We start from the raw sequence: 25,212 nt of genomic DNA on the forward strand, positions 1-25,212 counted from the left end.
GGCTTTATCATTGTGAGTGTTTATTTTGCGTGCTTGTCTATACATTTATGGTACCTAGCTACCAGCTGTCTTTTGAATACTGTATAGAAATCAAATGGATATAGCAAAAATATAGGGAGTTAAATGATGTATGCTGAACTACATTGCAAAAGTGATGACTGTCAGGGAATGAAAGCCTAGAACAATGCTTCTCTCCCCAGTTCTTGAGGCATACCCCAGCCAAACAAGCTTTCAGGATACCCCACAATGAATATACATGAGAGAGATTTACATACCAGAAAGGCAGCGCATGCACGTTCTATGGTGCATATCCTGAAAAACCAACTGGCTGGGTGTGCCCCAATGACTGGATTGAGAAGCACTGGCCTAGAAGAGAACACAGCTGCTCCCAGCTCAAATTCCAATCTAAAGTCAACCAAGCACCTTACTCTGTCCCATTCAACACCAACTAGCCAATCTGTGGAATCAGCTCATGCCCTCATTATCTCCACTTTAGAAAACTCCTAAAAACCTTCTTATTCTGTAAGGCAGGTTTATCGAAAGCTTTAACTTATCAAATACTATCTTGAGGTCATAACTATGTTCCTAACTGTTTCCAATCAACTGTCAATCCTGGGCATGATTAGACCAGCACTTAAACTGTGATCCGTCCTTGAACTGAACAGGTAGATACAAGAACTGGAAATAAACAAATACAGAAACTTGCAGCACACAAAGCTATATGCTGCAACAACCTGTTTAAATTGTTTTAGAAGTCCAATGGAGAGCTCTAATAAAGAAAAAGTATATTAAGAGGTAGAATACAGTCTGGCCATTTACCATCAGGAAGTGTTTCTGGATTGAGATCTGAGCAGTGACAGTAAAAATATCAACTAGAGACAGGTTTTAGGCAAAGACAGAATAAAAGAAGGCTAGAGAAGGGGCAAATGAAAGATGTGAACAAAAAGGATGCAGTCCAGTGAGGAACAGAGGCAAACGCAGCAGTTGTACTAAGAGATGTACAGAAGACAGATAGGAGTAAGAGGAGCTAACAGAGTTTGAATTAGATTCTGTAAATGTTATGATGGTGGGCTATAAATGAAATAAAGTGAGCACAGATGAAACATTCTGGCTGCAATGTTAAAGACAAGACAACTGCCTAGAAAAGTCTAAATTTACTACAAATAGTCTGACATTTCAATTCTTCGTTCTTAAACAAAGAACAAATCTTACACTACATTCATGTGTTGATGTAAAGTAAAGCAGAAAGTTACTGAATCCCTTTGAAGACTCAGACTGGCAGCCTTTGCGTTTTTCAAATACATAAAATAAAAATGACTCTCTCCACACATCAAACTCCTTTCTTTGGATCTGGCAAGATTTTAATCTCCTCCGCTTTCTGAGGACAAATGCTTTTCTTTGAGCAACTGGCTTGCAGCTGTTCACAGTTCGCATTTAGGGCTTGGTGACAAATGATTTTCCTACTGTTTGTTTTATCCAGAACAGGAAGCAAAATAGTGTACCTTTCAGTATCAGGAGCCACACCCCACACCCTATTAAAATGAACCCAACCTATGCTGACACTCCCAGACTGCTCAATTTGCTTTAAAAAGTTATTTCCTCTGCTTAAGATAAGTGGCAGCTGTACCAAGAATTAACATCACTAGTACAGAAATATACTCAACCAACAAGGAAAACAATCTCCTGCATCTCCCTCAAAAGGTTGTTTGGGTAGTGAGGGTTAACTTGCAACTTGCTCTATGAACCCACAAAGTGCTGAAGCATGCTAATAAAAACTGCCAAACATTCACATGATTTGCCCTTTCAATTAACTGCAGTATATTAAAACACGCACAGCTGTTCATATAGAAAGGTGTATTATTTTCTTATTTTTTGCACTGCATGCAGCTCTATCTACAGCACACACAGTGGGTGCTACTGTCCATAGCCAAGTGCATATTTTACAGCACTAAGCCACATTTTTGCAGGTCTCATTACATATCTTCCATCAACCAATGCTTTCAAAGTCAAATCATAGAAATGGTCACAAGATTCCAAATCACAATTTCTAATCAATATCAACACCAATGGATGCTTCCCGTGAGTGCTCTTTTCCTTTTCCAATCACAGACAGAAATAAACCAAAAAACTGTGATATGTCAGCAGCAGTGTTCCCATATGCATACTCTTATTCCTTGCCCCATGTCATCTCAAGATATGCCTTTGAAATGCCTAGATTCTCATTAGGACAGCTATAAGTTAAATGTTGGGATTATGCGCTAATTTCTTTCCTTGAATCCTGCCAGACCAGTCCAGAAGGTTATATCTCTCTACCAGCAAATGGAGGTAAAGAACTTCGTTTCAATTCAATTCTTGTATACTGCGAATATCCCCTTTCCAGGTTCATGCAGTTTACATTCTATGTGAGACAAAAGCAGATAGTGTTTAGTGTGAGGTACGAGAAACATTAGAGACCCTAGTAAATGGGTCATTCAGCCAGTCGCCACAGTCAGTATACTCCTGCCAAAGCTACAACCATGTTAAGCAATTTGTAACAGACACACTCTTATTAACTTGAAACCAACTTCTGATGGTCTCCCCAGCTTATCTGCTGGCCATCGTGCTTGGCTACCGGAGGACGACCTCAGAGCCAGCCAAGACCTAAAGTAACCCTCATTCCGTTGCAGTCACTGTCCTCTAAGAGGGACAGGGCAGTTATCTAGCAATCCTCTTGAACTACAAGATGCTGCTCTTACTGATCAAACTGAGAGACTCCTCATCAGTTCTGGACTTCTCAGGTAGGTCCTGGACTGACTACGGATTCAATGAAAGGAAAAGAAATGAGTAGGAAAATTTAATTTTCCTTTTCATCCTGTTCATCTGACAGCATATCTTTAGTTTCCCTCAACAGAGATTAGATATTGCTTTTCAATAACTACTTCCCTAGTTATCTTAAACATTAACATAATAGCAGAGATGACAGTCATTGCCAAATATTGCCAAAGAAACTTTGAAGCAAAGAAATCATTTGGCGAGGCAGCAGAGAACACCTTTCCTTCACAGCTACAGAATGAGCACTGACGTATGGGAGTTAACAGGCAGCAAGTAGGCATAGATAACCAGGCCCCACTTTGTACAGCACAAACTGTGCATACCATGACCAACATTCTGCTCTTGAGCCCTTCCAGTCTCATTCCCAACCTTTTGCCATAAGCAATCCTTTCCAGTGTACACACTGACTACTCCTACCTTTGTTAATATACTTGTGTCTTGGGTTTGAAAAGATTGGGAAACACATTCTAAGTTTTGTAAGTATTCCTACAATAGAACATAATCACCATACTGGGCCATCAAATCCAATATCCTGTTTTCACCATGGCCAATACAAGTCACAAGTACATGACAAGACACCACAGAGTAGGATACCAACGATAAGCAGGGCTTTTCCCATGTCTGCCTAAACAGTATATTGACAGTTTCTCCAGGAATTTGTCCAACCCTTTTTTTTAACTCGGCTACTTTTACCACATTCTCTGGCAACATGTTCCCAAAGCCTACTACTGTATGCACAGAACAAAAGAAAATCTATTCTTTCAAACGCACTATAACTTCATGGGTTATCCTCTAGTCCTTTTCAGAATGAGTAAACAATCTGCATTTACCCATTCCAATCCACTCAAGATTTATTTCTCTTATATCTCCCACTTTGCTGTGTCCTCTTAAAGCTGAAAAGCCTTAACTTCTTTCGACTTTTCTCATAGGGGAGTTATTCCATTCCCATAATCATTTTAGTTGCCATTCTCAGTATCTTTTCTGTTATTTCTATTTTAAAACCTAGCAACCAGAATTGCACACCCGTACTCTAGGTGCGATTACACCGTGGCGTGCTACCGAAGCAATACTATATTCTTTGTTTATTCTCTATTCCTTTGTAATAAGCCAATGTTCTGTCTACTGTTTGGCCACTAACAAGCACAGCAGAAGGCTCAGACCATGACTTCAGATTGTACAAAGCCAGGGCAGGTTTTCAGAAAGTCTTTAATCAAATATACATGCATATACATGTTACTGGCCGAGCATGTGCAGATGGGGTTGACTGTGGGTGTTAATTTGTGAGGAAGATACCAGCACACACAGTATTAAAATGAATGGTAATGAGGCCATTAAGTATTCCGCTGCAATGCACAGAAGGAAATGGTGGCTTTTCATGCGTGCACAAGGCCAGAAATTATTTTACGAGGTCCACTTATAGCACTGTCCAATTTGCCAGCTTTCCTAATCTCTGCAACATTTATCTGCCATCCAGCTATCTACATGCCTAATGATCGAATCACCAACTATAACAGCCGTCCTAACCCTTCCCACCTGGGCAGTTCTTGGAGACATATCCTCGGTGCGAAAGGATAGTGCATCCCCCTGGTGGCAGGTCCTGCCTAAAGAAGTACTTCTAGGAGAACTCCCTCCTTCCTCCAAGGCAACACAGGGCTGCCAGACTGGAGGTGGAACTTCTCTACCCTGTAGGTCTCCTCTATGTACCTCTCTGTCTCCCTCAGTACCTCCAAGTATGCTTCTCTAGCCTCAAGAGAACAGATCCGTTCTCCAAAAGCTAGGAAGCTCTCTGCATTGGGCATACACATATGAGCACTCACTAACTGGGAGATAACCATACATGTGACACAATACAAAAGACTGGATAGCACCCCTCTCATGCTAGACTGCCATCTCCATCTTAGTATTTTTCAGTTTTTTCCAATATTTTCAAGCTAGGTAGTAAGGATATTATCTAATATAAAAAAAAGTATTTAGCTTATATGGTATATGTGTGATTTATTTCGTTTTCTTCTTAGAAAGTAATGAAATGTAATAAATATCTGTAAGAGCACTCATCCATTGTTATCCTAATTAGATTAACTGACTATAAATGAAGAGTTGTGCTAGGGGTGGGCAGGAGGTTGGAGAGGGTGGGTGGGATTGAAGACTAAACAAATTCCGGCTGTGCCTTCTAGAGGTTGTTAATGTTCTAGGCTGTGGCAGAAGTTCAAGCTACCTCAGTAATCAAATTGCCCTTAACATTTTCAAATATTCTCACATCTTAATTAACACCTAGCTTAGGTCAGTTGCAGTGATACCTCTCCAGTAGCCAAAGAACAGAAAATAACTGTCTTTTAGAATTTGAGCCTTGCTACTATCTTTTTAAATGTTCTTTACTACTAGGCATATAGATCAAACATAGCAAATCAAATCATAAATCTATTTAGAGCATCATGAGTATTTGAATACTGAAAGTTTCCAGAAAAACCATACCTTCAGGCACTACAAAACTGGTGCAGGTTACAGGGTACAAAGGAAAATGAATTCAAATGGTTTCACAATGACTAGGTCAGGCAAGAACAACAGTCTCATCTTGTTCTTCTAATGTATGGTTGTGAAAATTCACTTTGAAGGAATATCAAGGTTCAAAGGTACATTTATCTGATTAACCAACGGGCATACCAAAGTGGTGTACATATAAAATCAATAAAATAATACAATAAAATACAATTATAAAAATAAGCCAATACAAGAGCAAATAAACATAACAAATACAGTTAACAAAAATACTTAAAAGCTTTACCAAATGTACATTATTTATTAGGATTTATTTACCACATTTATTAAGGAATTCACTCCAAGACGGTGTACATTAAGAATGAGCTACAGACAATTACAGCAGTAAAATATTCAACAATACAAGTATGGCATAGTATACTCTTACAATGACAACAAAAATACAACATTTTAATTGACAGTGTAGGTATAACATGTTTGCTGAACCCCAATAGCATACCGGAGGACTAACACCACCTGTTTTAATAAGCCGTGCTAGCGGCCCTGCTATGCGCTAATGCCAACACACCCATTTTTGTGGTGTAAAATAAACTTAGCTGGTATCAGGCTCTCTTGTTTATCTTTTGCTCTTAGCCTTTTTTTTTTTTTTTAAGTTGGATACCTTACATGCACCTGGGAAGCAGAAATCAGGTCCAGATGTACCTACTACACTGTCTATAAGAACTTAAGGAATAAAACCTATTTCCTATTTATTTTATTTTTGTAAAGATTTTATTTTAACTTTTATTACTCTCTAAACTAGCTACCCTATTTACATGTATTTGTATGTTGCATCATCAATAAAATTATTAAAACATAAAACTTATAATTCAGGTTCCCTACGCAGAAACAACCCACATTCAATTTCCCCAGGAAGTGCTTTTCAAATTCCAAAACTAGTTATATTATGGCTTATTACAATACTAAGCCAATTATTTTTCCTGTTAATTTGCTAGATATATTTTTCAAATATCAACTCTCTGACCTTAAAGTTATAAATCAGAGCCCTCAGATTTCAGCTGTACAGACCAGAGCTCAAATTTAATTAATCCCAAATGAATATTTTTCTCTCTTTTTTTTTTTTTTTTGAGGAGAATCATTTAATTCCTCACTGCTAGCACCTGTTTATCAACAGTGTTTGCTGTCAATATAAATCTCCTCATGCAGTTCCTTTTCTGTGGTGGGTTATAAAAACTACACAGACACACCAACTTTTTTAAACAACTGATTATATTATCTGAAAAAATTAAGTTGTTTTTGTAAGATATTAAAACTAGTGTTTCTCACAACAGCTCTCATTCAAGCCACCTGAAGCTAAAAATATCACCACAAGGCCTCTTATATTGTCTAATACAGCACAGCCACACTCTCACTCTTTCCTAAGTTAAATAAACAATTTTCTAAATTTTAAAAACGGATTTTTTTTTACTTGTCTCAACAGACTCTCTCAACACAGGTCTGTTCAGTTTTAACTTACCACCCCGACTGACTAAAAGTACAATTTAGAATCTTTACAGTCTCTCCCGGGCTCAAGTTCAGAGCCACAAGCCCTGCAACAACACAAATCTAAACCACTTCAAAATGCAGCACTAAACCACAATAAACATTTTACCAACATATATTTTCTCAACACAACATAAATACCTTTTTTAACTTGAAAAGTTTTCCTCCTCTTCGGAACACACCCGCTGCATGGCTCTACTACGAGAAAGCATATGGCTCATGCTCTCTGCTTCCTTCCTCCTTCCTTCAAGGCACATGCGCAGTGCCAGCATGCCCGGGCCCGTTCAACATATACAAAAAAAAAAAAATCAGGAGCGCACACTGGAGCACTTCTCCCCTTTGCTCCGGTCCCTTGCCATCTCTTCTTCTCTTAGGAACCGGCTTTGCTCATTAGAATTGAGCCAGCTCCCTTAAGCCTGGAATCCCTGTTCAGGGCGCATGCACGGCCGTCTGATGTCACCTGGTGAAGTCAGACATCGCCACACACTGAACAGGCCTTCCCGGGATTCCTCCACTGCTGCTATGCCAGCGCTGCTCTCAAAGGACCCCGAAGACAACAGATGGTGTCGCCTAATGCCGCTTAACACTGATGCAACCAGCGTGGGACGTTGCAACCTAGCAGCCCACTCTGCTGCCCCCTCGCTGCTCCAAAGCCACCAATGTCACCCTGGAACACACCACTACTGCTCAGCCCCGCCGCTGCAATGCTGCCGACGCCACTTGATCGCCTCTGCCACAGCACTACCGCCTATCCATCTCCAGCACTACCGGAAAAAACAGTGACCCGGACCCAACGCCCAGCAGCACTCCAACCTATTTTTGACCCCTTAGGGTTACAGTTAACTAATGCTTGGGTCCACCTTAGGGGTCAGCACTCAAGAAAAAAAAGATCTAGATAACTCGTCAACTCTCCCATATGTGATTCAAAGAGAGGTAACAATTTAAAAGACAAGTGAACATTCATCAGGAATTACAATAAACAAATATCATAAGAAAACAAATGCTACAAAAGCGGTTATAGAAATAATGATGAGAAAACAAATAGCATACTCTGAAAAATTAAGCAGTCCTGCAAATGAAGGATCTGGGACAGGAAGACTATCCCAGAGACGAATAACTAGAAAACAGAAGGAATGCATGAGAACCGATTTGAATCTAATATACTTAAACAGATGGAAGTGCTAAAGATAAATATTGACATGACCAAGAAGGGAAACAATTTAAGGTCTTAAGTTTTTGTAGTAGATCCTTAGAACAGGCACCAAATAACTTAAAAACAAAGCCAAAACACTAAAATAAATCCTTGCCTGAACTGGCAGCCAATGTAATCTATTAAGCAAAGGGGAAACATGATCACACTTAGATCTGTAAAAAAATCAGTCTCACTGTAGAGTTCTGGACCAACTGAAGATTGGCAACATACTTCACTGCTACACCCAAGTATAAAGAGTTACTATAATTGAGTATCAATAGAATAGCCAGTTGAACAATAACTGTAAAATTTTCTTGCAAAACATAAGGGCGCAACAGATGAAGATGTTTGAGTTTAAAATAAGCCTTCTGTACTACATTATTCTCTGCCAATGGAAACTCAGATAAACAATCCATAACAATAGAATGAGGAATATTAGAAGGATACATACTGAACCATAAAACCTTTGTTTTTAATGCAATCAATTTGAGCCATACAGATGTTGACCAGTCTACTATTTTCTTTATACTAGTGTGAACAATATTAGACATAGAATCAGTATTCTGTCTAACTAGAATTGAAAGGAAAATATAAGCATATGACATTAATTGTTCCCCAGGTTCCAAAGAAATCTGAGTGCTCATATAAATATTATACAGTAAAGGAGAAATAGGGGTGGTGTCCAAGGGTTTAAAAAATTACCATCTTTCATAACAACATGCTGTCATTTGGTTAGAAATGATTTAAACCAGAAGAACACCGAGTCCACCAATCCACAGCCCAACAGTAAAGTTAATAGAATTTTGTGATTAACTGTGTCAAAGTCAGCAGAAATGTCAAACAGCAACATTTCACCACCCCGATACACAACGTGCTTAACCGCAGAGGTCAAATATAACAGCAAAGTTTCAGTGCTGTGGAGCGGTTAAAACCCATGTTAAGATCCATGAAGTTAGATCTTTCAATATAGTCAGATAGCTGAGAACCCACAACAAATTCCACAAGTTTAGTTAAAAATGGGATATTTACGATAGGCCTATAGTTGGAAGCTTGAGAAGTCGACTTCTACTTGTTTAGGAATTGGGGTTAACACAATGTTCCCCATGTCAAAAGTGAACCATCCTGATAATAAAAAGTCCCTTTTACTAAGCCATGTAAGCATCTAAGCGTGCCAAAATGGAGTTACTGCACGGCTACTGCATGGCCCTTGCGGTAATTTCATCATTACCTATGACATCTCTTACCGAAGAAGTGAGAGCAGGTTGAAGAGGTTTGTTGCAGAATGATAAAGCCATATGAGTTTCCTTTAGTATAAGGTTATACGGTCACATCTACCTCCTGTGTTTTTTCCAAAATAAGCAGTGGCCTGATCACATGATCTCAACATTACATTCTCTGCAGAACAGCTGCAGACCTTGATATGTAAGCCTTTGATGAAATTAACATCTGTGTGGTATCGGGAGCAGCAATATAAGTTTCTCTACTAAGCATATATTTCTCCACAAAGGCTTTTTTGATGGGCATATCCCCAATAGTAATTGTCCAAAATGGTCTGAAGGGCTACATTCTCTCGCGTGTTTTGGAAATGTCCAGTTATTCAAGCTTTTTGGGATGTAGTATCCTGTAAAGTACATCAAGTCTAATATTCTTCTTCCTTTTCAGCCGCAAATATTTTTGATGACTATGCTCCTGTTGACTCCTAAACCTTCTAAATTTAAACAGATTTTGTTGTTTTATATGTTACTAGCCTGTAAGGCTATTGTGTTGCAATGGCATATTGCAGAGGCTCCTAATCAGACACAATGGTTAAAATTATTGTATACATTTATGATAATGGAACATCACTAGGTTGGGTGGAATTATCCTGTCCGCTAGAAGCATTTCCAATGGATCTGGGGACCTTTGTGGAGTGTAATGACACACAAAATCTATAGTTGATTTTAAATTGTTAATTGCGATAATGTATTTTGTAACTCATCCCTAGCAATATTTTCTGTTTATGTTCCTCCATGGTCTCGTTAACAATCAACTAGGTTTGAGGGCAATTTGGTAAATTGGGGGGTGAGGGAGAGGAAGGAATTATGAATGTAATTTTTAGAAAAGAAAAAAAAAGAAAATTGTTTTTTCACTGTTAAAGATGATACACACTCAATCACTTGTCTAATGCTCTTGCTGAGAGTAGTTACCTGACACAGAAGCATGACTTGAGATTCAAAAAGAACGAATTCCCATATAAAATCAGAAATACACATTTTTTGGAGCACCTTTTGAATCTGTGCACACCATGGCATTTCCCCATGTATCAGCACTGTAAAATCAGTATTCACCCATGTAAATGATCTATGTGGAATCCTTCATACCAATAGATATGATATTGATGGCAGATGAAGACCTCTATAGTTCATCTGGTATGCCCAACAATCTGACTGCAGGACAGCTTAATCATATGTTATGTGAAGTAAACATACAAAACAATGTGGCATTACATCCATCCTTACACTATGCCCAGTTATAGGGTAGGCTAGCACCAAAGTCACACATTTATAATGCTTGAGCTTGCTAACTTTCGGATTATTTTCCAAATGTGTAGGCGCTTCTGTACGACACCATCTTTTTACTTAGCAGAGGCTGCTCTTAAAGCACTTATCCCACAATCAAGCCACTTATCCAAAACTTCAACTGTCCACACCAACATTCCATCTAGAGTCTGGGGGGTTATCAAATACCTCCTCTCCCCTTCTCCTCATTCCACCTTTGGTCCTCATCCATAAAAGATGTGGACTGACTATTCTGCCAGTAAATTCATACAACTTTGTTGAGCGTGGATTAGTCTCTACATGAATGGCAATTCGCACTATTTGAGACCAGAGTTGTACCTGCTGCTCCGGAAAGTTTACACCCCTCTATGCCCTGTTTAAAGTGTAAAGATCATTAAATTTTGCTTTGATTCCAAGCTCATTCTATATAGGGATCCTTTGTTTATCCAAGGCATTTTTGAATTCAGTCACTGCTTTTGTTGATACCACCTGCCCCAGGTATCACAATCCATGCACACAAAGCACAGAGAGGGTTCAAAGTACAAAATCAAGTCCAAAAAACAAAAAGAAGCACCAAGAGCCTTCAAAATCGGGACACAATTTCTTTAATGATATGACTTTAAAAATAATCTTCCATTGATGGCCCGACACGAGCCGTGTTTCGGCGCACAGTGTCTGCGTCAGGGGTCCAATGCAATGCGACATCTAATGGAATCAACATGCAGCAATGGAACTTTCTCCTATGCACATTACTGAGTTGTTTCTCAGTGTGTTCAAAGCTAAGAAGGTCCCTTAGTTCAATCGGTCAGTCTGGACTGTGGTGCTGCAATGCTTTCCATACCCTTGCTGTGTAATTATCTCAAAACCTTTTCTACTGTCCATGCACACAATCAGGTTTTTAAAGTACAAATTTCTCAAAATCACCAGAACTGAAAGATTTTGGGGGAAGGGTCAAATGAAGCAGACACTTTGGTTTAAAAATCCAACTTAATTTTGAGCTAAGCAAGAATAAAATACATCTTTTTTTCTTTAATTGCACATGGCAATTTTGGGTGCCCTCATCTGGCGTAATATAAAATTGCTGATTCAGTACTTCCAAAAAAACTGGCAAAATGGCATGGATAAGCACAGCACAGAGTACCCAATCTGAAATTTTCATGGGAAAAAAAGAAATGTTTTTTGCAAACCATCAAGTGTGAAAACAGCTTTAGCACAGACATTACTTTTATTTATGGTGCCTAAATAAACACAACAGATCTGGATCAAGATGGTTCAACATCACATGAAGACACTTGACTACAAATTCCAGTTAATAGCTAAGAGAATAAAAGCAAATCAAGTCAGCCCAAAAAAACAAGACACAGAGAAGTTTCAAGAGAAAGGAGTGTGAGGGACAAAAAATGGGCACGGAGGGCTGCTCAGTGGTTCTTTTGTATCTACCATTTGCTCTGAAGTCACTTCCCTCAAAATCATCCCTGCCCCAGATACAACCTCTGCATTCAGGATGCTGAACCCAGTAAACAGGATGCACAAATTTTAAAATCAGTAGCCTTTTGATTTCTACTCTTATAAGTAGGCCTGCATTGGTTTTTATTTTTTTTTTACCTTTTTGCTTCCTCTAGATGGCATAAATACTCATAAGCAATATTCTGCCGCCTCCTCTCATCCATCTCCTCTGCAGAAAGTCTTTCATCATCGACAATAGCTGTAAATAAAAAAAAATAAAAAAAACTTTTAAAACACACAATTATACACAAGGGGAAGAGACATTAAAAGACAGAGCTGCATTAAAAAGCAATTTAAATCAAAAATGACCCAATATTTAAAAGCATTTATCTATATAGGGAAAGTATCTCTGAAAACACTTACAGATTCCACCCCACCCCTCCTAGTTCTATTCTGATAGCGTCAGGGCACAGCAAGGGCAAAGGATGGTCATTCCACCTAATTCTATGGATAGCTGGCAAAATTCAACAACTACCTATACAGCTATGCCCTTTAGTTTAGGACAGGAAAAAGACTATCTAAAATTAACTTGCATAGCTCTATAAAGAGCAACTGAATATCACCCCTATCTGCTGCTTGCTATATAGATAACAGGGCTGAACACATGTAATACTAGCACAGGGCATGTTTTTGCCCGGTTTGCGTTTCCTTCTTGAAAACCCACACCATAAAATACATAGCTGATTAGAGAACAATTGTGCTGCATTATACATAGTGTTGATAAACCTATATGAGCTCTGACAGAAAGTAAATGGTTTATATATTGTTTATATTTTATCATGTATGTTTATTATATTGTGCTGTCTTCTGTACTTTAATTATGTATGTTTCTTGTTCCCTGCCTTGAGCTGTATTGTGTAGCCTATAAATATTTTAAATATGTTCTTTTTAGCTCTTGCAACAGATCAATCAGTATTGTCTAGACTATATCATTATATGCAAATTGAGCATTATGTCCAAGAGGTTTTAAGGAAGGCTCTGCAGGCATTGGAGAAAACAGGTCTTGACACAATGTAGGCTCAAGCAGAAGTGGAAAAGAGACTAAATATATGCGGGCAGTATGTGGTTTCCCCTTTTGACTAGACGGTGCAAAACCGAGCATGGGTGGTGGAGGTGAATACACTGAAGGAAGAATTTCGGAAGGGAGGGGAGAAAACCAGTGGTAGAAACGTGTGCAACTCTGTTAACTCTATTATAAAAGTAATACCTAGAATGTATATGCAACCTACAAGGGTCCACAAGGTTTGGCCACAGATACTGTCAAGCTGTCCAAAATGTGGCAGTGCTAGAAACAGTGTCTGTGGGAGTACAAGTATTATTCAACGTTATTGGACAGCAGTCCACTCCCAACTTCAGGGACTGCTGGGACAACTATTCCTAAGTATTAAGATCTCTGCTTCTAGGAATTATTAGGAAAGAGATGGTGAATAAGACCAAAATACTATAATGCTTTTGTATTGCTCCAGGGTGTATCCGCACCTCGAGTATTGCGTTCAGTCTTGTCCCCGTATCTCAAAAAAGATATGGAAAAATTAATTCTTACCTGATAATTTCTCTTTCCATAGTCCCAACAGATCAATCCAGAGACTTGTGGGTTGTGTCCCTCTACCAGAAGGTGGAGATAGAGAGAACCTCTGATGTTTGCTACATGTGGACCTGTGCAACCAGCGGAACCTCAGTATGAACGATACCAAAGCAGTGGAATGGAAACAATAGAAAACTCTCCTGACATTGTCAGACTAATTGCCCAACATACTTCCACCACTTCTATATTTATTCATTTTATTATCAAATGAAGGAACATTCAGCACAATAGAAACACAAAAAAAAAAACTAACCAACCGCAACAAAACCGCAGACAGTAAACCCATGGGGGGGGCCTCTGGATTGATCTGTTGGGACTAATGGCAAGAAAATTATCAGGTAAGAATTTTTCCTTCCATGGCGTCCCACAGATCAATCCAGATACTTATGGGATGTATCCAAGCAGTGATCAAGTAGGGCAGGACACCCCCAACCCGGCAGAAATCACCGACGAGCTGCCACATCCACCCGATAATGACGAGTGAATGTATGGACCGAAGCCCATATAGCTGCCCTGCAAATATCTCCCAGAGAAACCAAATGGGACTCTGCATAGGAGGAAGCTTGATCTCACGTAGAATGAGCATGAACTTTGCAAAGGGGCTTGCTTGCCCAATGCCATGTATGCCGAAGAGATGGCCTCCCACAACCAATGGGCTATGGTGGCCTTGGACACATATGACCCTTCTTACTGCCTCCAAAAAGGACAAAGAGATGGTCAGAAAGACAAAATTCATTCATCACCTCCAAATACCCGAGAAGAGCCAGTCTCATGTCGATGGCAGCGAAGAGCCTGGAATTGCTCAGGAGTAATCTTCCCAACGGAAGGCCAGCAAATGCAGGGCCTGCCCCAAGTGGAAACAGAAACCACCTTGGGCAAAAACAAAAGAACTGTCCTAATCGATACACCCCGCCTCCGTAAAATGCAGGAAGGGGTCTCTGAAAGAAAAGGCCTGCAACTCTGAAATTCTCCGCGCAGAAGTAAGGCTACTAGGAAAATCGCCTTCAAGGTGAGATGCTTAATCGTAATCCCCAATAAGGGTTCGAAAGGAGGACGCTGAAGCACTTTGAGAACTAGATTAAGGTTCCAGGATAGCAGAACTGGCACATGAGGAGGGCGCAAACGATTTACGCCCCTCAAGAAACGAACCACATCCGGGTAGGAGGCGATGGACGCCCCCTGAAGCCGGCCTCTAAAACATGCCAGAGCTGCCACCTGCACCTTAAGAGAACTCAACGAGAGTGATTTTTGTACAGCCTCATGAAGAAACGCGAGGATAACCGATACTGAAGTCGAAGCCGCTGACAATCCCGAACTCACACACCATGAATCGAAGGTACGCCACACCCTAGCATAAGCTATCGAGGTGGACCTTTTCCGAGCCTACAGCATCGTAGCGATAACCGCGTCCGGATACCCTTTTCTTCTCAACAATTGCCCTTTCAAGGGCCAGGCCTTAAAACCAAAGGGAGAAGGATCCTCCTTCGTGACTGGCCCTTGCAGCGGGAAACCATCTTGCGCCGGAAGCAGAAAAGGACAATCGAACAAAAGTCTGATCATATCTGCATACCAGGGTCGTCTGGGCCAATCCGGGGCCACTAGGATCACTCAACCGGGATAACTGGCAAAGTGAGTCAGTAACCTGCCCACCATTGGCCATGGGGGAAAGGCATAGAGTAGGCCCCTGGGCCAGGTTGAAGAAGGGCATCGATGCCTTCTGAGCCCAGCTCTCGTCCCCTGCTGAAGAAACGGGGAACCTTCGCATTGAATGCAGTGGCCATTAAGTCCATCTCTGGCATCCCCCAACTGGCAGCTATCTGATCAAAGGCCAGAGGGGAGAGCGTCCACTCCCCCGGCTCCAACTGGTGGTGACTGAGAAAATCCGCTTGCACATTCTGTGATCCCGCTATATGAGCCACTGTCAAGAAAGAGAGATGAGTCTCTGCCCCAGAGCCACCTCGTGCACTAGGGGTGCCCCCCTGATAGTTTACATAGGCGACCGCCATCACATTGTCCGAAAGAACTCAAACTGGGCAACCGTGGAGAAGAAAAAAAAACCCCACTGCTAGAACCACTGCTAAAGTGACATTATATAAATCATTTATCAATTTTATAAATTAACAGAGTAAAAACTACAGGGAGGCAACAAATGAAAGGGAAGTTTGACCTTCCAATGTGGTCATCAGGAAATGGAGGAGACATCTTCAAACCTTTGTTGTGTTTCTTGGTTTTCTACTTAAAGCATGTCCATCTCTGTTTGCAAATTAAATTATTGCTCACGTTCTGCTTACCTAAAGAATGTCATACTGGAGATATCCAAAGGTCCATAAGCTCAATATCTTGCTTCCAATTGCTTTCCATGCAGGATCCCAAAAGCAGCTTCCATACTGCTTACCCTCAAGTCTACTCTGATACCAGTTTATGGGCTATTTCTCCAGGAACTTATCAAAACCTGTTTGCAAAAGTGCTTTTAGCACATCTACCGACAACAAATTCCACAGCCTAATTATGCAAGAAGTGAAAAAAATAACTCAATTTGTTAACCTACTAGTTAGTAACTACATGGCATGCTCCCTAGTCTTTGTACTTTCTGAAAGAGCAAACTGATTCACTTTTACCTGTTCCCTCCACCTCTATCTGCACTCTCAGCAATCTTTTCTGCAGCCTGAAGAGCTCTAACCTCTTTGAGTAACCTCTTTAGCCTATCTTAAGAGGAAGTGGAGCAAGACAAGAGGCAGCAATATTCTCCATTCCTTTCCTAATTCATAATATACTCTCTGCCCTTTATAATCCTTTGAACAAACAATAAGTACCAAGGCAAAAGGTCTGGATGTATGCTGTTCAAGTCATCTTTTCCCTTTGTTTTAAGCTCCCACTAACATCAATATCAAAGTTGCACAATTCAATAACATGTGAAAGCACTTAAATTTTTTACCTACAATGGGCAACTGTGGCAATGTACTCACAACAGCACTTAAGAACAGGGTTCAAATATATGCTACAGACTTTACTTACACTCTGCAAGTAGTGCTGAGAAGGACTGCTATTATATACTCTAGGCCATTGAAGAACAACCTTTATACACAGAGGGCCACATGAAGGTCAGTACTATCCCCAATGAGCCTCTCACAGAAAATTAATGTCACATAATTCACTGCCAGCAACTCTCAATGTGATGACAACATAAAATCATTCCTAGAATGGTCTGTTACCATATACTATTGTGATATTTTTAAAAACAATCATATCTATAACTGTGACAATTTTTCACTAGTTTGCCATTATTCTGAAATTATTTGCCAACATTTATATGACGTTTGTGTAGCCTTTATCTGTGTGTACTTCCATGTTCTTCAAGCTGCAAAAAATTCAATGGTGGGCTTTGCCCACCCCTGCTCTAGCAAGACCTTGCATTAAAATTTCCCCATTTGATTTCCTTACTGTGTTGCTAGTCAAAAGCACAAGAAGTGATGGTGCAGGTTGTTGCTACAGCTTGATGAGGTCCTTATCCTACAACTTCCAACTGCAAAGATTCCCCTGCTGCACTGGTACCAATGCATGCATTACCCCTTAATTACAAGCAAATAATCAGAACAAAGTAAAGCAGACCTCCTCCTGGCTTGCACTAGCAGAATACAGGACTGCCTGGATAGGATCAGTGCTCAGCCTGCAATGTTACAAGTCTTAAACAGATCTCAATCGGGGCCTCTTTTACCAAATAGTCCAGGAATCGTAGAATGGTTTGGTAAAATAGGCCCTCACACAGTTTGACTGTGGGGAATATCTTAGGTCCCATAAGGTGTGCTACACAAACTTTGTTTGCTTTTTTTTTTTTGCTTTTTTAAACTGTCACCATATCCGAAGCACAGGATTTCAATGTATCGTTTACAATGTCACCTAGATCCTTTTCCTAAAGTGAAACCTAACATTATATGTAGCTTCTCTTCTACAAATCATGTCCTTCCTCTCTACACGTCCAGCCTCCTTTGCTGGCTTATTTTTGATTTTTTTCTAGATTTCTCTCTTTATTGATCTTTTTGATTTCCTCTCTTTACCTTTGTTTGACACACTATAATTCCATCCAGTATTACTTGTGTATTAATCTCCTTTTAGCTTCCCTTCTTTCCACCACAAACCTTTTCTTCCCCTCCTCATTCCCCCTTTCATTCTCCTTCAATCATTTTACATTACACTGCAACCTTCCAGAACAAGTTATAACCTTTCAGCAACTGTACTATCAGAAGAACAGGGTGGTAGGTAGCTTAAACTTAAAACATTTTACATTTTATACTTGATTTTAAAATTATCTTACTAGAACCAGTCTAAAATTTTAAAATACATACTAATATGATTTTCTTGATCTGAAAATCCAGATTCCTAAACTGCAGTCTAAAATTTTAAAATAAATACTAATATGATTTTCTTGATCTAAAAATCCAGATTCTTAAACAACTGATTCTGACTGCAAGGTAGAAGATAAAGTCTCTCCTAATTTACATCTGACTTGCCTGTCTGAGAATGTACATGTTAATGAAAATAGATTTTATATTACTAGATGAACAAAATTATTTTAATCTTTAATGTGTAGTACACAGAATTTTATTATTAATTGCATTTATATCCCACATTATCCCACCTCCTTGCAGGCTCAATGTGGCTTACAATTCGTAGTGGATACTGGAAATAGAAGAGAATATACATTTGGTTTTACAGAGGGTTTTGGGTTACATAGTGGTGAAGTACATGGTTGTATTAAAGCAAAAGACATTATAAGACATTCCTATATATATTAAAGATTGTGCAGTTACATGTGTTGATCTTTGTGATACATCTTGTCGAAGAGATAAGTTTTCAGTAGTTTACTGAAATTGGTCAATTCATGAACCGTTTTCAGGTTGCGTGGTAGTGCGTTCCATAGCTGCGTGCTCATATAGGCAAAGGTAGATGCGTGCATTAATATGTATTTCAGACCTTTACAATTGGGAGGATGACGATTGAGGAATGTGCGAGAAGATTTTATTGCGTTCCTGGGTGGTAGTTCTATTAGGTCTGACATGTAGGCTGGGGTGTCTCCACGGATAATTTTATGGACTAGGGTGTACAAAGTTTGAACGTGATGCGTTCTTTAAGTGGGAGCCAGTGTAGTTTTTCTCGTAGGGGTGTCCCGCATTCATATTTTGATTTGCCAAATATTAATCTGGCTGCCGTGTTCTGGGCTATCTGGAGTTTTTTTTAAGTATTTGTTCTTTGCAGCCAGCTTATAGTGAGTTACAATAATCCAGATGACTGAGTACTAGTGATTGTACCAGATTGCGGAAGACAGACCTTGGAAAAAATGGTTTAATTCTTTTTAGTTTCCACATTGAGTGAAACATCTTTTTAGTTATGTTTGTCGCATGATTCTCAAGTGTTAGGTGTCAATCAATGGTGACTCCAAGAATTTTTAGGGTGTCCGAAACTGGTAGGTTTAGCTTAGGTGTGTTGATGGTGGTGAATTTATTCTTATTGTATTGCGAAGTGAGTACTAGGCATTGGGTTTTTTCTGGATTAAGTTTCAGCTGAAATGCATCTGCCCAGGAGTTCATGATGTGTAGGCTTTGCTTGATTTCGTTGGAGATTTCCCTTAGATCTTGTTTGAATGGGATGAAGATCGTTACATCATCAGCGTATATATATGGGTTTAAGTTCTGATTCGATAGTAGTTTGGCCAAGGGTGTCATCATTAGGTTGAATATGGTCGGTGAGAGAGGGGATCCCTGTGGAACACCGCATTCAGGTGCCCATGTAGCTGATGTAGCCGAATTTGATGTCACTTGATAACAGCGTGTAGTTAGGAACCCCTTAAACCAGTTGAGAACGTTGCCTCCGATGCCGAAGTATTCGAGGATGTGTAATAATATTCCATGATCAACCATGTCAAATGCGCTTGACATGTCGAATTGTAACAGTAGTATGTTATTCCCGTTTGCTATCAATTGTTTGAATTTTGTCATGAGCGTAACTAGTACGGTTTCAGTGCTGTGATTAGCGCGGAATCCTGACTGGGAATCGTGTAATATTGAGAATTTGTTTAGATATTCTGTGAGTTGTTTGGTCACCATACCTTCTGTTATTTTGGTAATTAAGGGAATGGATGCTACTGGTCTGTAGTTCGTTAGTTCGTTGGCGTTTTTCTTTGCATCCTAGGGTATGGGGGTGAGTAAAATGTTACCTTTCTCCATTGGGAAGAATCCATTTTGTAGCATAAAGTTCACGTGGTTTGTTAGGTCCGTTTTAAATTGTTGAGGGGCTGACTTCATGAGGTTGTTTGGGCATATATCTAATTTGCAATGAGATTTGGCGAATCTTTTAAGCGTTTGTGAGATAAGGTCTTCCGGTAGTATTATGAATTCAGTCCAGATCCTGTCTGCTGGGTAAACTCCAGGGTCTGGGTCTAGGCATTCTAGGAGTGCGGTGTAATCAATGGGGCTGACAGGTATTTTGAGTTGTAGTTGTATGATTTTCTCCTTGAAGTACTTCGCCAAGTCGTCAACTCCTGGTGTGTCTTTGCTGTTGTTAGTGACTGGAGTAGTATATAATAGTTTATTCACGAGTTGGAAGAGTTTGTGTGTGTCTTTGTAATTTGGGCCAATTTCAGTTTTGTAGTATTGTCTTTTTAAATTTTTAAATTTTTTAAAATTTTAAACTTTTTAATTTTAAAATGCTTTCTGATTTTTTTTCTATTTGACAGGCGTTCCCATTTTGCAATTATTTTTCCTACATTTTGTATTAATTCAGAGATTAAACTTTGAATATAAAAAAATTCTTCGCTTCAGCAAGCAAAGTCCAAGAAGTAATTTCATTTCAGAAGGTAAAACAAAGGTAATAAAACTGCATACCATCTAAAATTGCTGGAGATGTGCAGAGGGCAATGATTTTTGGTCTGGTTTTAATTCCCTACTTTTAGAATGTTTCATTTCATACATTTATTTTAATCATTTTTAATGCTCAAACTTCTTAATATGCACTAATTGCCTCAATACATGTTAATTTGTAGGTTAATGTGCGAATTCAATTTATTGCCCATTAACCCCTCTGTTTATAAAGCCATGCTAGCAGCTGCTGCGTGGCAATACTGACACAGCCCAAAGTGAGTGGGCTGTGTCGGAATTAGTGCACGGGCAGCCACTGGTGTGGCTTTGTAAACAGGGGGGGGGGGGGGGGGTAAGATTTTTTTAAAGGCACTCAAAAAAAAAAAAAAACTAATGCACACTGATGAATGCACCTCCCTAAAAAATTATATCTATTCTACTGTAAGTTTTATTCAAATCTAGCTCAATAAAAATATTAATGCAGCAAAGCTTATTCTGTCAATATTTATATATACAACCTTCTTGAAAAATGTCATCATATAATAAGGACAATGTCTGAACCCTTTACCTTTAAGTTCATTTTATTTGTGTGCCCATAGAGCTGTATCTGCAAATGAATAAGGCCTGTTGTGTCTATGGGGCTAAAAAGCTTTCACATGCATAACACAAAGAAATTTCATGACTGCAGAATGTCGGTTACTAATTTTGTGGACAATTAAAGCATTAAACAACATTTTTTTTGGCTATGGTTGGAGAGAAAAGAAAAATAAGTGAAGACTGGAAAACCACACATTAAAAAAAAAATGAATCAGGACAAGTTTGTTGTGGTGGTCCAGGTCTTGCCACATCCAAGACAAGTGGAACCAAAGTTTCAGTCATTGTGCTGTGGCTTACTTCAGGTTGTGCTCCGAGGTCTGCAGTTTGTCTTTATATAGTGGGTCCTCAAACCTGATTGGTTGGGGATTTCAGGTAGGCATTTTCCTCAGGAAGGCAGAAGTCTTGCTGGCTACCAATTTGAATTTTTGCAAATTTGAATTATAGCTCATAAGTTCCATAGTTGTAGCTTAGTCATTGTTCTGTGCCTCTCACCAGTTAACAAGCAGATGGGAAAGGTACATGTCGAATAGGTTTGTATACCACTTTATCCACATTGAAGCAGAGGCCCAGTGGCGTAGCAAGGGGGGGGGGGGCGGGAGGGGCGGTCCGCCCCGGGTGTCAGCTCGGGGGGGGGGGGGGGTGCTCGCTGCCACCTCCCCCCCCCTCGGACCAGCTCCCTACCTTTAAAAAAATATCAGAATCCGAAGCGAGGCGCAGCGCCTCGCGCCTGCACGTAAAAGAAATGTGCACCGTCTCATCGGGCCTTCCCTTGCTCTGTCTGTCCCGCCCTCCGCTGATGCAACTTCCTATTTCTGCAAGGGCGGGACAGAGCGAGAGAAGGCCCGATGAGACACTGCACATTTCTTTTACGTGCAGGAACGAGGCGCGGTTGGACGGAGGAGGGTGGGCACTGGGGAGGTGTCGATGCGCCGAGGGGGGGGTATGTCATCGTGCTGCACCCGGGGGGGGTGCAACGGCGAATCGCCCCGCCCCAGGTGGCAGCCCCCCTCGCTACACCACTGCAGAGGCCTACATGGATTAACGTATGTTAAATAAATATCCTAGTATGAATAAAAGTATGTTAAACAAATCTTTAGATAGCCTTAAACCCCTCCGAGAAAAACTGCATCGGCTCCCAATTAAAGAACGCATTACCTTCAAAATTTGCACCCTGATCCACAAAATTATCTATGGCATAGTCCCAGGATACATGATAGACCTCATAGATCTACCAAACAGGAATAGATCCAGATCATCTCGAACACACCTAAACCTCTACTACCCATACTGCAAAGGACTTAAATATAAAGCAACCTTTGCATCCAGCTTCTCATATATATAAGTACAAGACTATGGAACACACTGCCAAAAGGAGTGAAAACAATCTATGACCATCTAAACTTCAAGAAATCACTAAGAAGCTATCTGTTCAAAAGGACATACTATTGACCCAACATAGATGCCAACACTCTGCAACACAGCAAACCCAGCGATCGTATTGGACACTATTTAACCTTCCCTCTCTTTGACCCCATTGTGCCTGAAACAAATGGACCTTATTCGACCACAATATCACAAAAGCAGCAGTCCAGAATTCCATACTTTGTGGACTAAACAAGGATTTTAAACAAGGACACAGTGACTGCCATTGGAGTTTATATTAGAATAGCCAAGTTAATGACAGACTGAAATCTGAGGATTCTTTTCAGTCCATGTCAGTGGAATACTATGGTTGGTTGTGCATTGCCATAAACAGTAACATCAGCCCCAATGAGGTCTCCAATAAAAAAAGGTCCCTTCCACCATCCAACTGCTCCAGTTCTATATTCAGGACCCCTGTCAACTGGAATCCCTCCCTCTAAATGTCACCCATCACAGGTTGGGATAAGTAAAAAGGGAATAAAAGATGAGGGCACTTGCAGCTAACTAGGTCTTTTCCCCTCATGTACATCACCAACTTAAGAAAAGAGTAATTGGAAAAAAAATGAAAGAGAAACAAAAATGAAACACAAACATACACACTTTAAGAAAATCTACATTGGAGAACATAAGGCTAGGAAAGTGAGAGCAAAGCTGGAGAATCAAGGAATATAAAATACTATGGTAGGTACTGAAAATGGGAAGAATATTGTATTTCTATTAGAGAATAAAATGCAAAGATCGTTAAAATGAAGTGGGGAGGAATAGCTTAGTGATTACGGAAGCAGGTTACAAAGCAGTAAAGCTAGGGTTCAAAACCCACTTCTCCCACTGACATTCATTATGACCTTGGGCAAATCACTTCACCCCCACCCCCTTCAAGTAAATAACTTCTGTATCTGAATTAACTCACCTTCAGCTTGGATTTAAAAAATAAAAAAGTGAGTAATAAACCTAAAATACCAACACAATAAAAAAAGTTGCAAAACATGTTGTCTGAAAACAAGTAAACACAAAATAAAGAACAAACAAACAATCAATCAATCATGTAGCCACTCTAGTAACTCCAACAAATCCAGGGCTTTTTTGAGGGGGTACTTGGGGGTACTAAATACCAGCACCTTTTCCATTGTCTGCTAAAATTGACCCATGGTGCCCAAGTTTTAATGAAAGAGCTCAGGCTCTACACACCAATTCTGCCTTGTCATAGATTCTGTGACTGGTTGCAGGGGGCCTGGCTATTGTGGGGTGGGTCCCTCAGTGATCACCCCACTCCTGAAGGGTAGCCTGGCATTTGAGTACCAGCACCTTTTTTGCTAGAAAAAACATACTGAACAAATCAAACTGGATGCACGGAAATCCTGTAGTTTTATTTTCTTTCACATGTTCTGCTTTATTTCCTTAAATGAAATTTGGTCATGGTTGAATCTCTTGTGCACGCTACATAAAGCATGCTTACACCACTTCTCACAGATACATCCACTGCAGAATAATAAAGACAATTACATAACAAACTGCATCGCTTCCCTCCAAAGTATTAGATCACACTGAAATACTCTAGTTTAATTTTACTTTCACAGAATGAATGAATAAATGATTTTTTTCTACTTTATTGTTCCGAGGGAAAAAAAACCCAGAACTTGTATTCTTATTAGTTTATCAAAGCTTTTTCACACAGATACTAAATAAATCAGAGGCAATAATTCAAAAATGAGAAATGACCTGATAGTTACAGAAATGGGTTAAGAATTAGGAAAGCCAGGGTTCAAATCCCACTCGTACCACTGATGATCCTTGGGACCTTTGACAAATCACTACCTCGCACTGCTTCAGTAGTCCCACTTAGACTAAATTCTTTGAGGCAATGACATTTGCACTTGAAAACTTATTACCACAATGCTCTGTACATACAATAGTGTTATGAAAATGATGAATAATATTTGTATTCATTTCCCTTGTCAATGTTTTTATAAATGGATGGTCTTATGGACATGCACTAACCCATGTTTCACATTTGAGGTGGTTGACCCAGTTGTCCATGTGGCCAATGGGGTTAGCCTATTCAATTATGTGCAAAAATCTGCAAAATTCATTGACCTTAGTCCACAAGACCATAGATAAATATTGAGGTCTTGATAAACTAGATCCAAAAAGCCACAAATTGGCAAAATTGAGGTTTATCCCACCTGTCCATAAGACCATCCAAATTAACAAACAAAAGTTCACTAAACAAAAAGTTATACTTTCACCCCTCATATACTCCCTCTTAAACACTTCAAACACCAACACACACTAATGCTCAATATACAATCAAACAAAACCCTAGAGCAACTTCCCTTCTTTCTCTCATGAGTTTTAAGTATTAACTATTCGTTTCCTGTTCTGTGAGTGAAGTTCTCATAAAGAATAAAAAAGTCCAAGCATATCGATTTTTAGTTAACATATTTCATAACAGGAAAACAAATCCCAGAGATGCCAAGGGAGGTTCAACCCAAAGATGAAGTATGAAGCCTGTCGAGAGGTTTTTCTCATGATGCATTTGGGATACAAATTTCTGAGGTGGTGGAGGATGAAGAAGGGCTGCTGGCTACATTGACAAGTAATGCCTTCACATGCACCTAAAATGTATTTCTGCATCACAGGTGACACTTTACATACTGTAAAGCTCAATTATTT

General features: G+C 39.8%; 1 protein-coding gene across 4 annotated transcripts in view; it reads right to left on the reverse strand.

Moving 5' to 3' along the window:
- The window catches only part of IQGAP2 (IQ motif containing GTPase activating protein 2), a 589,818-nt gene that overhangs the window by 447,167 nt on the left and 117,439 nt on the right, over positions 1-25,212 (reverse strand). For 3 of the 4 annotated variants that reach the window (XM_030193262.1, XM_030193259.1, XM_030193263.1), the window contains exon 2: positions 12,184-12,283. The exons of the other annotated variant lie outside the window; for it this stretch is intronic. In XM_030193262.1, the coding sequence (XP_030049122.1) occupies positions 12,184-12,283 (100 nt within the window). The remainder of the gene's footprint in view (positions 1-12,183; positions 12,284-25,212) is intronic. 4 annotated transcript variants of the gene reach the window in all.

Source organism: Microcaecilia unicolor, chromosome 2 (genome assembly GCF_901765095.1).
Source record: "Microcaecilia unicolor chromosome 2, aMicUni1.1, whole genome shotgun sequence".
In the NCBI taxonomy this organism is placed as follows: domain Eukaryota; kingdom Metazoa; phylum Chordata; class Amphibia; order Gymnophiona; family Siphonopidae; genus Microcaecilia; species Microcaecilia unicolor.